At 40.2% G+C, this 19,911-nt stretch overlaps 1 protein-coding gene across 4 annotated transcripts in view; it reads right to left on the bottom strand.

Moving 5' to 3' along the window:
* Positions 1-19,257, bottom strand: part of MBP (myelin basic protein) — a 164,292-nt gene extending 145,035 nt beyond the window's left edge. For all 4 annotated transcript variants that reach the window (XM_056521403.1, XM_056521404.1, XM_056521405.1 and 1 more), the window contains exon 1: positions 19,192-19,257. In XM_056521403.1, coding sequence (XP_056377378.1) covers positions 19,192-19,242 — 51 coding nt within the window. In that variant the 5' untranslated portion in view covers positions 19,243-19,257. The remainder of the gene's footprint in view (positions 1-19,191) is intronic.
* Positions 19,258-19,911: the final 654 nt, after the last annotated feature.

The following is a 19,911-nucleotide window of genomic DNA, read 5'->3' as shown; positions in this document are numbered from 1 at the left end:
GTCTGCACATTCTCCTGGCACCCACTGTCTGTGGAATGTCCGCCCACAAATTTCCAGGCATACATACTGCCGGGTGAACTAAGGCTGAGTTCACACCTGCATTGAGAGCTGTGTTGCCTCGATCACATGGTTTTACAAAAAAACTGAAAAAAATAGCATAGCATCCTGCTGATGAGATGATAGACATAATGCCGGAAACCCAACAGAGCCTATGGGTCAATCAGGCTCCATTAGATGCTCGGGGACCTTTTTGTTCCATTGTTCCACACCAATGAGGAAGCAGAGCAATGGTATACATAGAACAGGTGTGAACAAAGCCTTAAAGGGGTTATCCACCATAAAGTGATTCTAGTACGTACCTGCCAGACAGTAATAGACATGCTTAGGAAGGATCTGCGCTTGTCTTGGGGCTAAATGGCTATGTTGGGAGATTACCATAATACTGTGGCCATATTTTTGTGAACTGGTATTTCCTGTTTGAGTTTCCTTCTTTGCCTACAAATCCCATAATTCCATTTTCCTCCCTCCGATACATCAGCCACCCAACCCATTGGAACATAAATGAGCTGCATCCATTCAAAAGACCTGTGCTTTTCAATCAGGGTGCCTACAGCTGTTGCAAAAATGCAATAAGTTGCAGATTGATCTCTCTCTCCCACCAAGCGATCCCTCCACCCATTGAAGCAGACAGGCTCCCAGTCATCAGCTGACTAGTGAGGTCAGGTCTCAGTCACATTGCAACCTGGGAAAAATCCAAGACAACAGTCATTTTTGTATGCTGTTAAAAATAAATATTGGGGTGAAAATCCCATAAGAATTGTGAGAAAACTGTCACACACAGGTACAGACACTATAATATGGACTACACTAACTTTACAGCCCCTGTAGCATAGTCAAATAAAATAAAATCCTGGAATACCCCTTTAACGGTACAAAATATCATGTACATTTGGAATGTAAAAAAGCACAACCCCACACACAATCTAGAAATAACAGATGTACCATTATTGTGTTGCAAAGATGAATTCGGCTTTAAGTATCTTGACACTTGAGGACTTGCTGTGCTATAGAAACAGAAGTAAGCTGCCTGGGAAGGGCACACTGCTTCTTAGCAAACTGTAACAAATGTGATACTTTTAAGCAGAAATCCATTTGAAGCAGATAAACAGAACACAATCAGGATATAAATTCTGCACATCAAGGTTATTACAGCCTTAGTACAAAATACATCACGAATGATAATGTGCACAGTGCAGGCTATGACATTTAAAGGGCAAGAAAATAAGACTGTTGCTTAAAATAGCATTGCTTAAACTGATTTCACCTAAAATTTTAATTCATACTGTGGTCTTACCATCAAGGTGATTCAGATTTTGCAGTATGAATGACACACTGGCTACAATTTCACAATGAGCAATAGCCACTATGTAGAGTAATGAGAGAAACATTGCTGCTTAGAGTAGGAATTGTTAGTAACAGGTTGTCACTTCTTCACCTTGAAATAACAGTAAGACCTGTCTGGACTCAAACCCCTTCAGAAAATGACCTGCCACAAGGCATTATAGTCCTAAATTTCAAACATATGAACGAGGCAATTTATATGTTAAAGTGAACCACTGAAATAAGGATAGTATTGTTTGATAGTATGATACTGTATGTTCCTTACTGTTCCCTTCTATGGTAGGTGCTGCCAGAGAATAACAAAATTACAGAGTTAATAACCCCAGTGGGCGGTATAGGCCGCTGTGTCAAGTCAGAATGACATCACAATGAGGTCAGCTTTATTACACTGTATAAAAAGTAATCATATTCTTAGCTGATCACACCATGTTTAAGTATATTTTACTGTCAGGTCATAAAAGATAATAAAAGCACAATTAGGAAGCACAATACAGGAAATGACATATTCACAATAAGTACAAATTGTAAAAAATTGTTGTCCTCTTAAGCACCATTTCTTTTACAGAAGCATTCTTTATAATGCTAACTCACAAGGAATATTCCCGCAGTGTCATTTATTTCATTCCAGCTCAGTTGCATTATATATACTGGGTGCTTGCAGCTGGGCCATGTAATCTCTGCTCAGAGTACTTGTGGACTGCATACGCATACTTTACTCTTTAGAGATGAGATTAGCCTCTCCTGCGTGCCTGATTTACCTACATCACCTACCAAATCTCATCTGTCACCTCTAAGCCACCTACCATCCCCACCCAGCTCTGCCCTTCTTGTTGATTTCCCTCCATGCATAACACTACAGAACATATTTCTGTCCTAGCTAAGAGACCTGTAATGCAGCCATATAGTAGGGGAGTCCATAAACTGATTAGCTGCAGTTATATAAACCTCCCATGACTCACACTGCCTGTCTTTTCTGTGAGCTAGTGTAAAGTGTACCCAATGAAATACAGCTTGGCATTCCTCGGCCTGCCTCCTTATTGTAAGAGCTGACAGACTAGACTGGTTGAAGCTGTATCCCATAGGAATACACCGAGCCTTTATAGTATGCATTATGGTAAAAAAGTTCTATGCCTCTTCTAATTCGCTTAACCCCTTAAGGACATGCGCTGTAAATGTACGGCGCTGCATAGCACCTCTTAGAGCACAGCGCCGTACATTTACGGCACGGCTGTGATGCTAGCGCACGAAATGCGCTGTGGCTGTCAGCAGCCACGGACACGACAGTAATGGCGGACATCAGCGATCGCGCTGATGTCTGCCATTAACCCCTCAGGTTCTGTGATCAATACAGATCATGGTGTTTGCGGCAGTGCGGCACTTATAATGGCTGATCTGATCGCCCGCGGCACTGCCGCGGGGATCAGATCAGCCAAGATGGTGGACGGAGGTCCCCTCATCTGCCTCCGTCCATCTCCTGGGGTCTTCTGCACCGATCTGCCTTCCAGCAGACCAGAGCAGAGGATCACTGATAATACTGATCAGTGCTATGCCCTATGCATAGCACTGAACAGTATTAGCAATCTAATGATTGACATAAAGAGTCCCCTATGGGGACTAAAAATGTAAAATAAATGTAAAAAAAAAAAAAAATAAGTAAAAAAAAATGTGAAAAATACATTCCCCAATAGTTTTAAATCACCCTTTTTCCCCATATTAATACATAAAAGCATAAAAAAATTATAAATAAACATATTTGGTATTGTTGCGTGCGTCCAACTATAAAATATAATGTTAATGATCCCCTATGGCAAACGGCGTAAACGTTTAAAAAAAAAAAAAAGTAAGTCACAAAATTCAGCTTTTTTTGTCACATCAAACTGCAAAAAAATGCGGAAAAAAAGTCACATATAAGCAAATCTGGTACCAAAACAAACTACAGATCACACATCCCTGAATATGGAAAATTAAGAAAGATATAGGTGGTCAAAATAGGGCAATTTCAAACATACTGATTTTCTAAAAAAAAGTTTGAGATTTTTTAAAAGCAGTACAATAATAGAAATGTATGTAATCATGGGTATCATTTTAATCGTATTTGCCCAGAGAATAAAGTAAACATGTATTTTTTACCATAGAGTTTGCAGCGAGAAAACGAAACCCCCCAAATGTGCAAAATTATGATTTTCATTTAAATTTCCTTACACAAAAAAAATTTCTTTTGGGTTTGCCATACATTTTAGGGTAAAATGAGTGATGTTATTACAAAGTACAACTGGTTATGCAAAAAAAAGCCCTCATATGTGTCTGGAAATGGAAATATAAAAGAGTTATGAATTTTAGAAGGCGAGGAGAAAAAAAACAAAAACGCAAAAATAAAATTGGCTGCGTCCTTAAGGTGAAAATGGGCTGAGTCCTTAAGGGGTTAAAGAGATCACGGCCCTTAAACTTGTGTGAAGAATCCACTAATGAAGTCATTAATTAGAAGCAATCCATGTGACACAAATATGATGCTTATTAATCCCTTAAAGGGGTATTATGGAAAACTTTTTTTATTTTTATTTTTTTTAATCAACTGGTGCCAGAAAGTTAAACAGATTTGTAAATTACTTCTATTAAAAAATCTTAATCATTCCAGTACTTTTTAGCTATATACTACAGAGGAAATGCTTTACTTTTTAGATTTCTCTGATGTCATGACCACAGTGCCCTCTGCTGACCTCTGCTGTCCATTTTAGGAACTGTTCAGAGCAGCATATGTTTGCTATGGGGATTTTCTCCTGCTCTGGACAGTTCCTAAAATGGACAGCAGAGGTCAGTAGAGAGCACTGTGGTCATGACAGAGAAATCTAAAAAAGTAAAGCATTTCCTCTTTAGTATATAACCCCTAAAAAGTACTTGAAGGATTAAGATTTTTTAATAGAAGTAATTTACAAATCTGTTTAACTTTCTGGCACCAGCTGATATAAAAATAAAAAGTTTTCTATAGGAGTACCCCTTTAATGACCACGGACGTAAATGTATGTCCTAGTTTGGCAGTACTTCGCGCACATTTACGTCCTGTGTATGACCGCGAACATCAGAGCGGTGCTCGCGTCATACACGGCAGGTTCCAGCTTCTAGCAGCAGCCAGGGACCTGCCGGTAATCGCCGACATCCCCGATCGCGCGGATGTCCGCCATTAACCCCTCAGACACAGGGTTATCAGTACAGATCACGGCATCTGCGGCAATGCGCATGTTAAAATAGATGATCGGATCGCCCGCAGCGCTGCCGCGGGGATCCGATCGTCTGAAATGGCGGACGGAGGTTCCCTCACCTGCCTCCGTCCGTCTCCCGGCATCTCCTGCTCTGGTCTGAGATCGAGCAGATCACCAATAATACTGATCAGTGCTATGTCCTATGCATAGCACTGACCAGTATTAGCAATCAAAAGATTGCAATTGATAGTCCCCTATGGGGACATAAAAAGTGTTAAAATAAAATAGAAAAATGTAAAAATAAAAAAGTTAAAAAAAATTTGAAAAATTTAAAAATCCCCTCCCCCAATAAAAATAAAAATTGTACGTTTTTCCCATTTTACCCCCAAAAGCGCAATTTTTTTTTATCAACATATTTGGTATCGCCGCGTGCATAAATGTCCAAACCATCAAAATAATGTTAATTATCCCTTATGGTGAAAATGCAGCTTTTTTTTGTCACATTTGATTCCCAAAAAAATTCATAAAAAATTATCTAAAAGTTTTATATATGCAAATGTGGTATCAATAAAAATTACAGATGACGGATTTTGTACAAAAATTTTTAGATTTTTTTTAAGCGGTACAAAAATATAAAAGTATCTAGCCATGGGTATCATGGGTATCATGGGTATCATTGTATAGACCCACAGAATAAAGAACACATGTCATTTTTACCGTAAAGTGTACAGAGTAAAAACAAAACCCTCCAAAATGTGCAAAATTGTTGTTTTCATTTAAATTTCGCCGTACATTTTATGGTAAAATGAGAGGTTTCATTACAAAGTACAATTGGTCACGCAAAAAACAAGCCCTTATATGGGTCTGTAGATGGAAATATAAAAGAGTTATGGATTTTAGAAGGTGAGGAGGAAAAAACAAAAGCACAAAAATAAAATTGGCCTGGTCCTTAAGGGGAAAATGGGCTTGGTCCTTAAGGGGTTAAACAAGAAAGATATTGAATAAAGAATCACTTGACTGTAACCATACACAAAGGTTTTGACCCTCCCAGGCCTTGTTCATGACAGATCAATATGGTTACAAACAGAGTTGCATAATAAATGTCCTCCATGCCAAGTCCTTCATGTTGTTGCCACATTGATTAATACTTATAAAAGAATCTTTGTGGATTCTTACTATAAATGTAAATGCATGGTCTCTCCAAAGTATTTCGACTGGATCGACTGTTCCTACCACTAAGCACCACAATTTCCCAGCATGCAATATGATGTGACTCCTTCCTCTCTGTGTCTGCAAAGCCAGAGGCATTATGGGAAACTTTAGGAGAGCCAAAAGTAATAGAGATGGCGGAACATAAATAAATAAATTAATACATGACTCAACTAAAACAGATATACGCAAGCGCCTCCATATATTGTATTATTCTATAATAGCTGGCTATGCTGCACTACATAAGATAGAAAAATAATCTGGAGAACTTTAATCACCCAATAAGTTTTTAGTTTATTTTTTCAAATCAACTGGCTCCAGAAAGTTAAACCGATTTGTAAAATTACTCCTATATAAAAATCTTAATCCTTCCAGTACTTATCAGCTTTTGTATACTTCAGAGGAAGTTGAGTAGTTCTTTTCAGTCTGACCACAGTGCTCTCTGTTGACACCTCTGTCCATGTCAGGTACTGTCCAAAGCAAAAGCAAATCCCCATAGCAAACTGCTCCTGCTCTGGACAGTTCCTGACATGGACAGAGGTGTCAGCAGAGAGCACTGTGCTCAGACAGAAAATAATACCACTTCCTCTGGAGCATAGAGCAGCTAATAAGTACTGAAGGATTACATTTTTTAATAGAAGTAATTTATAAATCTGTTTAACTTTCTTTTAAAAAAAAGTTTTCCACCGGAGTAACCCTTTAATGTCGGTCTTTAGATAACTCCTTTAAAGTTATGCATATCAGACAGTAGCCTTAGGTGCTCTAATTATAAATTTTTTCATTTTGATTATAAGGCTAGGTTCACACTAAAGAATTTACAACCAGAATTTCCGATTTGGTGAGAAATTCCAGTGCAGCAGAATCCCATTGCTGGCAATGGGATTCCACTGCAGAGTGCACACTACGGAATTTCTGCGGCGGATGTTCCACCAGTGAAATTCTAGCCCCAGAGGAATTATCTTGTTGCTACTTCAGGCAGAATCCACGTTGCAGACATTGCTGGGGGACAGCAATGTCTGCACGGCCCTAGTGCCGCACTCGGAATCTGCAAATGGAATTTTTCTGCCTGGGGATGCTTTCATGGGCAGCAGTAACCTGCTAAGTGAGCTGATTCATCCCAGAGTGATTGAGGAGTTTAGGAGGGAGGGGAAAGAAAAAGGCATTTTTCTCTAATAGGAAACATTACAAAGCTTTTTTATATTTGCTTGCACTAATTTATGCAAAAATGCTGAAAAGTTAGTGGCCAATTGATAGTTTTTGCTGTATTTTTTTTTTCAACTGAATATTTAATTGTGTTATTTGCATTTGGAAATTCTACTTTTAGGGGGTGTGAGGTCCTCAATCCATCCCTGAATGTCAATTGGTAACATTTCTCTGCAGTTCTTGCTGGTGTTTGACAGCGGTTCATACAGTACGTTCATGTGCGGTGATAAAGATCTCATGAGTTTGGCCATGTATGTTTTGTCAGACACATACCGTATTTTTCGCCTTATAAGACGCACTTTTTCTTCCCCAAAACTGGGGGGGGAAAGTCAGTGGGTCTTATACGGCGAATACACCCCTATCACGGCGGTCCCTGCGGCCATCAACGGCCAGGACCCGCGGCTAATACAGGACATCACCGATCGCGGTGATGCCCTGTATTAACCCTTCAGACGCGGCGATCAAAGCTAACCACCGCGTCTGAAGGGAAAGTGACACTAACCCGGCTGTTCAGTCGGGATGTTCGGGACCGCCGCGGCGGTCCCAAACAGCCCGACTAACTAGCCGGGTTAGTGCTTACACGACACCGGGAGGGACCTTACCTGCCTCCTCAGTGTCTTCTCCGTTCAGGGATCCCCTGTATGGCCGGCGCTCTCCTTCCTCGTCATCACGTCGTCGCGTACGTGCGTCGGCGTGCGTAACGACGTGATGGCGGCGACGGAGAGCGAGGATACCCGGCCGGCAGCAGAGATGTTCCGGAGCGACGCGGACACGGCGACAGCGATGGAGCGACATCCAGGGCAGCGGTGACGGGTCCGGAGCGGCGGGGATACGTGAGTATTAACTCCTATGCAGTGGTCTTAAATCTGCGGACCTCCAGATGTTGCAAAACTACAACTCCCAGCATGCCCGGACAGCCGTTGCTGGGAGTTGTAGTTTTGCAACATCTGGAGGTCCGCAGGTTGAAGACCACTATTGGGTTCAAAATCTTTATTTTTTTAGATTTTGCACCTATAAATTGGGTGCGTCTTATACGTCGGTGCGTCCTATAGGGCGAAAAATACGGTACATTGTGGAGATCACGAGCAGGGTAAAATCATTGGCCGACATTTATCATTGTCTTTAGACTGTTTTTTGTGTCGCAAAAAAGGCGCAAGCAGGGATTATTTGTGCCTTTTGGTTTACACATTTCTGCTGATTTTGAGTTGCAATCCACTGATTTTGGTAATTCACATGATATGGAAGAGTTTATGAACTGTGCCTTTTTGTTAAAAAGCCGCAAAAAAAGGCACAAAGCCACTGAAAAGTCTCTAAAACTACACCAGCCCAGACTCAGCTTAGCTTTTTGGTGTATGTCAAGAGAGAAATATTAGAAAATGTGACCTGCACAAAATGTATCAAATGCTCTGCGACCATTTAATAAATTTGGTTTTACCAGCACACAAAAAAAGGTGTAGAAAAAACCTTCACTTACACCTACAATGATAAATGCTTCACTTACACCTACAATGATAAATGCTTCACTTACACCTACAATGATAAATGCTTCACTTATACCTACAATGATAAATGCCGGCCATTGTGTTTGATGTATGAAACATGTTTGGGAACAACTCTTGACCGCTATCAAGAACTATGGGTCTGTGACAATATTCTTTATATAGTAAATTCCAAAAATGTATAACATAAGAACAAAAATAGAATGAAAATTACAGCAAGATTGGTTCCGTAGAACATCTTTATTATAGCATTTGAAATAGGGTTCACACAGTATGGACAGACATTGATCTATGTCTGTCTGTGCTGTGTGGACACCATTTTAAAGCCTACTTGTCTTATCACAGAAAATAATAATGCTTATATATGTTACTCACTAGGTGATGCAGGTGCTTTAAATGAATTTTCTATGTGTCTAGCTTCTGTATTGGCTTACAAATCCCTTTGTTCTGCTACTCACTCATTCTGACATCCACTGCTCTGAAAGGGGCATGTCCGAGGTAAGCTTTCCCACACTCACCATGCATTCACTTCCTCCCCGAGTCTGCTGTGCTGGGTCTCTTCATCCAATCACTGCAGGCTGCTCTATAACCACATCCTCTGTGTTTTAAGACAAGAGTCTGAAAGACAGGACAGGAGTGAGCACAGAGGAGTGCTAGTGCTGCCCTCACTTCGTGGACTTTGTCCCGACCTGTGTCTCAGCTGGGACAAAGATGATGCTGCAATTGGACAGAATTATATTCTGCATGTTAAAGGGACCGCAAGTGGTCTTTTTAATAAGCCAAGATTTCTCTAAAAAAAAAATTTTTAAAGTATATTATAAAAGGTTAATAATTTGCCAAGATATACAACATATAAGAAGTTTTTGATTCTGACAGTAACTGTTTATATGCTAAAAATAAAGCAGGATGTTTTATGGAATCTCTCTCGCTGGAAATTTGGTTCTATTGTTGTTCATTTGTTGAAGACCCTACTTCAGGTCATGTGTGCAAGATAGAGTCCGAGAGGTGTTTTTGTACCATGGTTTGTTTTGTCTGTGTTTCTAAAAATGTAAAACTGGTATACGGTAAATGTATTCCCAGGTCTATAGAAATACCCCCTAACTCATGGTTATAGAATCTTTGTTATTAAACACTCTTATCTATATCAATTTCTCTCTAGCATGATTAGGAACATACAGGTTCTGACTGTACAAATTGATTTTATTTTTTTTTAAATCATCAAGCTTCTGTGGAAAAATACTGCTTTATCCAAAACATATCACAACCGGAACACGTGAAAGTATCCTAGTGCTATGTCCACTCTGGTTCGGGGTACAGGTCAGAGTCGTAGCCCAGCGGAAGAATAACAGCAACAGCAAAACTGCAGATGAAAGAGACAGCTGTAGAAAATACTAATAAAAATGTTTCTATAGAAGACTACCATTGTGATCACCTACATTAATAAAAAAGGAGATTTTCATGAACCTTTTATTAAAATCAAGAGGAACATGAAGAAAAACGGCAACAAATTGCGCAAACTGATGTTTTTCCAAAGCAAGACCTATAGAGCCCCTTGGGCTTCAAATAGTATTGTGAATTGGACTTTACAGTTATCTCTTGTACATCACAGATCATTCTATATCAGTAGATATATATTAACATAAGTTGCTTGTATGAAAGTACCGTACTTAACAGACAAAGGGGGTGATTCTTCTTATCTGACCTTGTGCAGACTCTGATATCAGATAAAATACAGAAATAACACAAGTGTTTGTTACAATACTGAGGAATGAGCAAAAAAATTCCATGGGCACCAACCATATAATATTAAAGGAAACTTGTCACATTGAACATGAAGTCTGATCTGCCATCATCATGTTACAGAGCAGGATTTGCTGAGTAGATTGATATATAGTATTGTAGGAAAAAACTTGCTAAAGCTCATTTTAGGGTTAGGAGACCAGTGAGTGGTTTAACCGCTATCTTCCAATGTACATGTTAAAGGGGTTATCCAGGAATAGAAAAACACAGATAATTTATTTCAAAAACAGCTCCAAGTCTGTCTCCAGGTTGGGTGTGCTTTTACAACTTGGCTTCATTCACTTCAATGGAACGGAGCTGCAGAACCACCCCCAACCTGGAGACAGATTGGAAGCGTTTTTTAAAAGAAAGTAGCTCTGTTTTTCTATTCCTGGATACCTCCTTTAAGAGTGCATTCACACAACAAAATCTCTGTCCAGAGATATTCTGGGTAGAGATTCCATCTGCAGCGGGTGCCACCGAAATCCATGGGTCACGCGGGCTTCTGTCACTATTGACAGCAAAGTAGTCAGTGTGGAATTTCAATAAAAGAATGAAACATGTTTATTGGTGGGTTCACAATCTGAATTGTTTGCAGCAGAACCACAGTGTGAATGGGTCAATAGAAAAAACAATTTACACCAATGTTTTCTTTATGCAGAAGAATTTTGAGGCAGGATTTTTGATTGGATTTCCCCTTAGAAAATACGTAGTGTCAAATGGGCCGTAACAGGGAAAGTCACCACCTGCTCAGCTTCTCCTGTTCTTTACCACACTGCTAGCAGATTAAACTGCATGTTCGACCAATATCGTTTTTTTAGGGCCGATACCGATAATCTGTCACCTTTCAGGCCGATAGCCGATAACTTATACCGATATTCCGGATGGGCAGAAGCTGTTGCAGATCAATGATTTAAAGCGGGCGCTTTAAATCAATGAACTGCAGTGGCTTTTGCCGGGCCAGAGACCGTCGCCGCCGCCCGTTTCTCTCCCCCGGCCTATCCTGGGGTCCTGAGTCTAACCACCACAGTTGCCCCATCCTCTGCCCACATACTGCCGCCGCCACCCCCCCCCCCCCCCATCACCTCCCCCCATCCCCGGTGTTATAATTACCTGTTCCCAGGGTCCGCGATCCTTCTGGCTCCGGCGCTGTTGCTGTGCGCTGTCACTGTGCGCACTGACGGCGACATCGCGTTGGGGACGCAGCGCAACAGCGCCGGAGCCAGAAGGATCATCCGTGCACAGCAGATGTACCTGCGCATGAACGTCCCTGTGTGTCATCGTCAAGCAACGTCACTAGTCCGGGCCCGGAGCGCGGAGAACGACTATCCCTCCCCACCGGACGGTTCCTGCAGCATAGATGGCCCGGACCAGCTCACCCTTCCTTCCCACCGAGGGGAGCTGAGTAGAAAACTAAAGGGGGGGTCTGGATGATGACGAAGGCCACAGTGGTCTTCAATCTGCGGACCTCCAGATGTTTCAAAACTACAACTCCCAGTGTGCCCGGACATCCAATGCCTGTCCGGGCATGCTGGGAGTTGTAGTTTTGCAACATCTGGAGGTCCGCAGGTTGAAGATCACTGAAAGGGATTGACAGGCGGTGATGATGAAGGGGGGTGATGACGAAGGGGGGTGATGACGAGGGTGATGATGACGGGGTGAAAATGACTGGGTGAAGATGACTGGGTGAAGATGACTGGGTGATGATGACTGGGTGATGATGACTGGGTGATGATGACTGGGTGATGATGACTGGGTGATGATGACTGGGTGATGATGACTGGGTGATGATGACTGGGTGATGATGACTGGGTGATGATGACTGGGTGATGATGACTGGGTGATGATGACTGGGTGATGATGACTGGGTGATGATGACTGGGTGATGATGACTGGGTGATGATGACTGGGTGATGATGACCGGGGTGTTAATGACCGGGGTGTTAATGACGGGAGTCTAGATGATGACAGGGGGGATGACATGGGGGGGATGATGTATTTCCCATCCTAGGCTTATAGTCGAGTCAATAACTTTTCCTGGGTTTTTGGGGAGAAATTAGGGGCCTCGGCTTATATTCGGGTCGGCTTATTCTCGATTATATACGGTAGTTTGTAGTGTGATTTTGGCCATTTACTGCAAAAGTAACAAATTTGGCAACTAGTGGCGGTACTGCTAATAAGCATCAATGTGTGAATACAGCCCTAAACAATCCGGGAACGAGCGACCCTGGGAACGCTTATTCAGCTGATAAATGGTTAGTTATTTTCAATGGGATGGGTAGGCTGTAGATTTTAGGAATGAGGAAATGTGCAGTGTTTTACAATAGCAGCATTGTGAATGAGTTTTTAAGAGATTATATGCTGCTGGAAAAACCTGTATATTAGTCTGCAATTAAAGGGGTACACCGGTGGAAAACATTTTATTTTATTTTTTTAAATCAACTGGTGCCAAAAAGTTAAACAGATTTGTATATCACTTCTATTAACCCCTTAAGGACTCAGCCCATTTTGGCCTTAAGGACTCAGACAATTTAATTTTTACGTTTTCATTTTTTCCTCCTCGCCTTCTAAAAATCATAACTCTTTTATATTTTCATCCACAGACTAGTATGAGGGCTTGTTTATTGCGCGACCAGTTGTCCTTTGTAATGACATCACTCATTATATCATAAAATGTATGGCGCAACCAAAAAACACTATTTTTGTGGGGAAATTAAAACGAAAAATGCAATTTTGCTAATTTTGGAAGGTTTTGTTTTCACGCCGTACAATTTATGGTAAAAATGACATGTGTTCTTTATTCTGAGGGTCAATACGATTAAAATTATACCCATTATTACATACTTTTATATTATTGTTGCGCTTAAAAAAAAATCACAAACTTTTTAACCAAATTAGTACGTTTATAATCCCTTTATTTTGATGACCTATAACTTTTTTATTTTTCCGTATAAGTGGCGGTATGGGGGCTCATTTTTTGCGCCATGATCTGTACTTTTTTTTGATACCACATTTGCATATAAAAAACTTTTAATACATTTTTTTAAATTTTTTTTTAATAAAATGTATTAAAAAAGTAGGAATTTTGGACTTTTTTTTTTTCGTTCACGCCGTTCACCGTACGGGATCATTAACATTTTATTTTAATAGTTCGGACATTTACGCACGCAGCGATACCAAATATGTCTATAAAAAAAGTTTTTTACGCTTTTTGGGGGTAAAATAGGAAAAAACGGACGTTTTACTTTTTTATTGGGGGAGGGGATTTTTCACTTTTTTTTTTACTTTTACTTTTACATTTTTTTACATTTTTTTTTACACTTGAATAGTCCCCATAGGGGACTATTCATAGCAATACCATGATTGCTAATACTGATCTGTTCTATGTATAGGACATAGAACAGATCAGTGTTATCGGTCATCTTCTACTCTGGTCTGCTCGATCTCAGACCAGAGCAGGAGATGCCGGGAGCCGCACGGAGGAAGGAGAGGGGACCTCCGTGCGGCGTTATGAATGATCGGATCCCCGCAGCAGCGCTGCGGGCGATCCGATCGTTCATTTAAATCGCGAACTGCCGCAGATGCCGGGATCTGTATTGATCCCGGCACCTGAGGGGTTAATGGCGGACGCCCGCGAGATCGCGGGCGTCGGCCATTGCCGGCGGGTCCCTGGCTGCGATCAGCAGCCGGGATCAGCCGCGCATGACACGGGCATCGCTCCGATGCCCGCGGTTATGCTTAGGACGTAAATGTACGTCCTGGTGCGTTAAGTACCACCTCACCAGGACGTACATTTACGTCCTGCGTCCTTAAGGGGTTAAAAGCCTTAATCCTTCCCGTACTTATTAGCTGCTGAATACTACAGAGGAAAAATTATTTTCTTTTTGGATTTATTTTCTGTCTGTCCACAGTTCTCTCTGTGGACAAACAGAAAAGAAATCCAAAAAAGAAAAGAATTTCCTCTGTATTATACAGCCGCAAATAAGTACTGGAAGGAACAAGAATTTTTAATAGAAGTAATTTACAAATCTCAAATAAGACAGAGTAGGGGGATCGGCACTGCAACACTGTGTATATCAATTTGAACGTAGCACTGACAATGGAGTAATCCGGTGAAAAAAACATATGGGGTCCCAGACACTAGTAGAACCAGAAATTCCACAAATATCCAAAAGGTAAAGAAAGCATGTCTGCACTCACCACAGAAGATGCGTGCTGTCGTTCTATTTATACACTCCGGCTCCAAGCTGGGAGCTGCCTTACCTCCCTACACCCGGGTGAACTTTTTTGTATATGGACATTGTTGAAATAAAGTCCGGATTTCATACTTCACATGTGGTGAGTGCAGACATGCTTTCTTTACCTTTTGGATAATCATTTACAAATCTGTTTAACTTTCTGGCACCAGTTAATTAAAAAATTAAAAGTTAATTTCCACCAGAGTACCCCTTTAACCCCTTAAGGACGCAGGACGTAAATGTACGTCCTGGTGAGGTGGTACTTAACGCACCAGGACGTACATTTACGTCCTGTGCATAACCGCGGGCATCGGAGCGATGCCCGTGTCATGCGCGGCTGATCCCGGCTGCTGATCGCAGCCAGGGACCCGCCGGCAATGGCCAACGCCCAGGATCTCGCGGGCGTCCGCCATTAACCCCTCAGGTGCCGGGATCAATACAGATCCCGGCATCTGCGGCAGTGCGCGATTTGAATGAATGATCGGATCGCCCGCAGCGCTGCTGCGGGGATCCGATCATTCATAATGCCGCACGGAGGTCCCCTCTCCTTCCTCCGTCCAGCTCCCGGCGTCTCCTGCTCTGGTCTGTGATCGAGCAGACCAGAACAGAAGATGACCGATAACACTGATCTGTTCTATGTCCTATACATAGAACAGATCAGTATTAGCAATCATGGTATTGCTATGAATAGTCCCCTATGGGGACTATTCAAGTGTAAAAAAAAAAAATTTAAAAAATTTAAAAGTAACAGTAAAAAAAAAAAGTGAAAAATCCCCTCCCCCAATAAAAAAGTAAAACGTCAGTTTTTTCCTATTTTACCCCCAAAAAGCGTAAATTTTTTTTTTATAGACATATTTGGTATCGCCGCATGCGTAAATGTTCGAACTATTAAAATAAAATGTTAATGATCCCATACGGTGAACGGCGTGAACGAAAAAAGAAAAAAGTCCAAAATTCCTACTTTTTTAATACATTTTATTTTTAAAAAAATTATTAAAAATTAATTAAAAGTTTTTTTTATATGCAAATGTGGTATCAAAAAAAAGTACAGATCATGGCACAAAAAATGAGCCCCCATACCGCCACTTATACGGAAAAATAAAAAAAATAGAGGTCATCAAAATAAAGGGATTATAAACGTACTAATTTGGTTAAAAAGTTTGTGATTTTTTTTAAGCGCAACAATAATATAAAAGTATGTAATAATGGGTATCATTTTAATCGTATTGACCCTCAGAATAAAGAACACACGTCATTTTTACCATAAATTGTACGGCGTGAAAACGAAACCTTCCAAAATTAGCAAAATTGCGTTTTTCGTTTTAATTTCCCCACAAAAATAGTGTTTTTTGGTTGCGCCATACATTTTATGATATAATGAGTGATATCATTACAAAGGACAACTGGTCGCGCAAAAAACAAGCCCTCATACTAGTCTGTGGATGAAAATATTAAAGAGTTATGATTTTTAGAAGGCGAGGAGGAAAAAATGAAAACGTAAAAATTAAATTGTCTGAGTCCTTAAGGCCAAAATGGGCTGAGTCCTTAAGGGGTTAAACTGACCTATGGACAGCCACATCAAATCCAAAGGGTTCCTGTCATGAAAAAACTAACGTTTTGACATGTCACAGAGACATGTCAAAACTGTTGATCAGTTGGGGTCTCAGTGCTGAGACCCCCACCAATCCTTAGATTACAACAATATTTATCCAGCTCTACTAGATGGCTTCATCATAAGTAAAACTGGATGGCGATTGCTGTGAGCTGCGCTACTACTGCACGCTACTCCCCACTCATTTTAATGATCGGAGGGGGAAATGACTTTAACACGTTAAATAATAGATCATTCACTATTAGCAGTATTAATGTAGCTTTTAGCTATTCAACTAAACTCCACATATGCAACCCTTTAAAAAACTATACCTTTAGATAGAAATAGATAAAATGTAATCTATGAATTACTGTTAGAAAATATGCAGTCACCTACAGGTGTTACCTAATTCTCTGCACTGTTCACAGACTGTTTATCAGGATGTGTATGTATTACTAATGCCTGACCACATGCATACAGTAAGCAGATAGAATAGCTCAACAATTAGTAATACAGGAAGAGTAAATGTCACATGTTCAGTAAGCAAAGGTGTAACAAGAGGAGTGCCACCGCATAAAAAGCAGAAGTGAACCACAAGCCATCTGCAGCACTCCAGCATTGTATTTATAAGAACATTTAAGCATAGGCAAATAAAGAACATGCTGTGGTTGGTGTACAGGAAAAAAACTGTATATAATGTATGGCTAATAAAGTATTTACATTATAATAGGTCCTTTCATTCTGCATCATATAAAATGGTAAAATAAAAATGAGTTAAAAAAAAAGCTAGGATAACAAAACAGAAATTGAATTAAATGATACCGCCATATGAGGCCTGATCTGAGTTGGCTGCTTTATGCCCTTGCCTACAGACTACATAAAACAATAGGCTAGTAAATGACAACTGGGTATCCTCTACTGTAAATAAAAAATATCAAGTAATGCTTCAGCGCCCATGTTCTGGTAGTTCCCTACCAGCTGTTGCAACAATGCCATGCCATACCTGCCTGTGCATACTACAGCCAATCACTGGCCTAAGTGGACCTCTGCTGTACTAACTGGCGCCATCATTGGGGGAAAGGATTGACAACAGCAGTCATGTGCTGGATCGGCATGCTGGAGGACTCTGGAGTATCGGTGATGGAACATTATCTGAATTATTTTCTTATACAAAAGATATTCAGGTGACAGTGGCTTTTTGCGGCTGGACTGTGCACAAACATCAATAGGGGAATATTGGAGCTTGAATGCTTAAGTAGTGGGGCATTAAATTTAACTACATTTTTTGTTGACAGTTTTTGTTTTGTTCTCATGGGAAACACCTTATTGTAAAAATGTTGCTCCAGTCCATACCACTGACCTCAGCAATGCTTCGCCGGAGAGACACATAATATAGCTGCATTGCCTGACCACTGCGGTAGGACATTACATACCGTAACTAGACAGATTGAATAAAATGTCTTTTACTTTTTTAGCTAACCAGTCTTCACATTATAGGATTGTACACCTTATCCTTATTTTACCTTCATGTTTTTATGATTGTTGATTCCATGTAATGTTTGTATGGGCAATACCTGTAGTGACCTTTGACCATTCTAGCCACACCCACTGTGTGTTTTTGGCACCTGTTCACACTGTATTTAAACTTGCCTTGTGTCTAATGTATGTTATGTTGATCTGAGGAAGAGGAGGTTACCCTCGAAACGCGTCATCTGTACTTTTTTTTTCTTTTTTTATAAATATGATCCCTGCTAGGATCTTTCATCTATAACTCGTGCCTCCGGTGTTTTTGAGCTAGCAGCGCCTGGAAATCTTTGGTCCTTTTTTCTCTACCTCTTCGCATCATTCTTAAATGGTACTCTTTATTTTACCCTAAAATCGCAATGTTTGTGCGGCAAGATGCAATTCTGAAACTTTTTTTTATTTTCTTTTAACACAGTTCACTGCACATGGTAAAGCAGACATGTAAATTTTTTTTTTTTTTGGGTGAGTATGATTAAAAACACAATACAACAATTTTTTTTCCAGTTTTTTTTTAACCATTTTTTCCTAGAAAAGACCTAAAACAAATTGACATCCACTCAAACTTACATGAATGAAAACATTTTAGGGTAGACTAAGAAACATACATAAATTCATATGTACACTGCAGCATTCGAAACGGTGACACTAAGTGGGCACGAAAAACCCAAAACACCCCTGGTCACAAAAGGGTTCAAAACTTTGAACATATTTCTCCTAATTTATACTATGCTTTTAATTAAAGTAGTAAATGTGGTTTTATTTAACTGCTGGTGTGGTAAAAGTATCTTCTTGCTTGCAAGACTGTCCAGTGACTGCCCAGGAAAGCAATATCATTACTCTTTATTTGGCTATTTATGGACTGAGTTTTTATGGTAGAGCAGACATGGGGACCATAAAAATGTGATTAATAAGTGATCTCCCCTCAGCATCTGACAGTCAAAAGTACACCATATCAAACTAAATGAGTATTGGCAATAATTAAAGGGGTTGTACAGGCATAAGGCATTATTTTAAAGAGGTTGTCCAGTTAAAATTATCTTATCCCCCTATTATAGAAAAAAAGAGCATTATACCCGTGTATCTCCGGCTTTCCATAGAGATGGATGGAGGGGGCATGCCAACCCCTGTCCATGCATGAGGGGAGAGGGGGAGTCTTACAGGAGATGGGGGGATGTCCCAGCTGTTGGACCCTGCACGATCAGACACTTAAGGGTAGGGTATAAGGTTTTAAAGTAGCAGAGTACTCTTTTAAGCGCCATAATATCAGGATTTGTAAAACTTTAGAATGTAAGGCGATATCCTGGATCTACACATAAAAATGTGCAGATCTGGTGATATTGCCGTTTTGTTGAAGTCTGTGTTCCTCCCTATATATATATATGTATTTTTATCTCAATAATCGTGTGTATTTTGTGTATTTTACAATCATGTATCAATAATAAATAGCTTTTTGTTGCTTCCATACAAGTGACTCTGGTTTTCTTTTCTTGTTGTTTATATTGAAGGAAAAAAAAAAAAAAAAGATTAGAAACAATTATATCTCAAATTACCTTTGCCGCATCTTCACCAGTATGGTCTCTTCTTCCAACATGGTTCCCCATGGTGCAATACAAAATACTTCAAATTCTAAATTGAGAACAAGTAAAGTAAAATAAGTAATAGTTTAAAAATGTATTTTTCAGTTCTTCATCCTTGTCACACACACAGTTGTTTAAAAAAAATAAAAAAAAGCTTACAGTATATAAGTCAAAGCCAGATAAGATTCAAAAGGAATGGAAAACATAAGAAGGCTCAAAAAACTGCAGCAACAGAAGAAAAAAAAAAAAGCAGTAAATGAATATTGTTGCTTCAAAAAGCTTCACTCCATTTATCCAAAATTACTGCTTACCCCAGAAAAACTGCTCTATATTTTTGGGCACTAAGTATAAAATTTTCCTGCAATCTGCTGTCAGTGTAAATTTGACTCTAGTAACAAGCTAGATCAGGACAAATTACAGGATGTGGGGTGGGGCTTAGCCGCTGCTATGTGCAGGAGAGGGAGAGAATCCTGGGAAAGACATGGCTGTGTACCTGCAATCTGTCAGACTGTCTGTCTGCTGAAGGTGAGCCCGTACTAGTCAGAACATAATAACAACCAGTCAGTGCTCTTATGAGTTTTATAAAATGCTCCCACAATTTGGTTGCCAATGCCAAAACGGGCTTCAGCTGTTTCCTTGAGAAAATTAGGTTTCTTTCACACTGTAAAATGACCCCCTACTGCCCGTCAGTAG

The sequence above is a fragment of the Hyla sarda genome, chromosome 5, assembly GCF_029499605.1.
Source record: "Hyla sarda isolate aHylSar1 chromosome 5, aHylSar1.hap1, whole genome shotgun sequence".
In the NCBI taxonomy this organism is placed as follows: Eukaryota; Metazoa; Chordata; class Amphibia; order Anura; family Hylidae; genus Hyla; species Hyla sarda.
The sequence above is the reverse complement of the archived record's forward strand: the minus strand, read 5'-3'. Positions and strand labels throughout refer to the sequence as shown.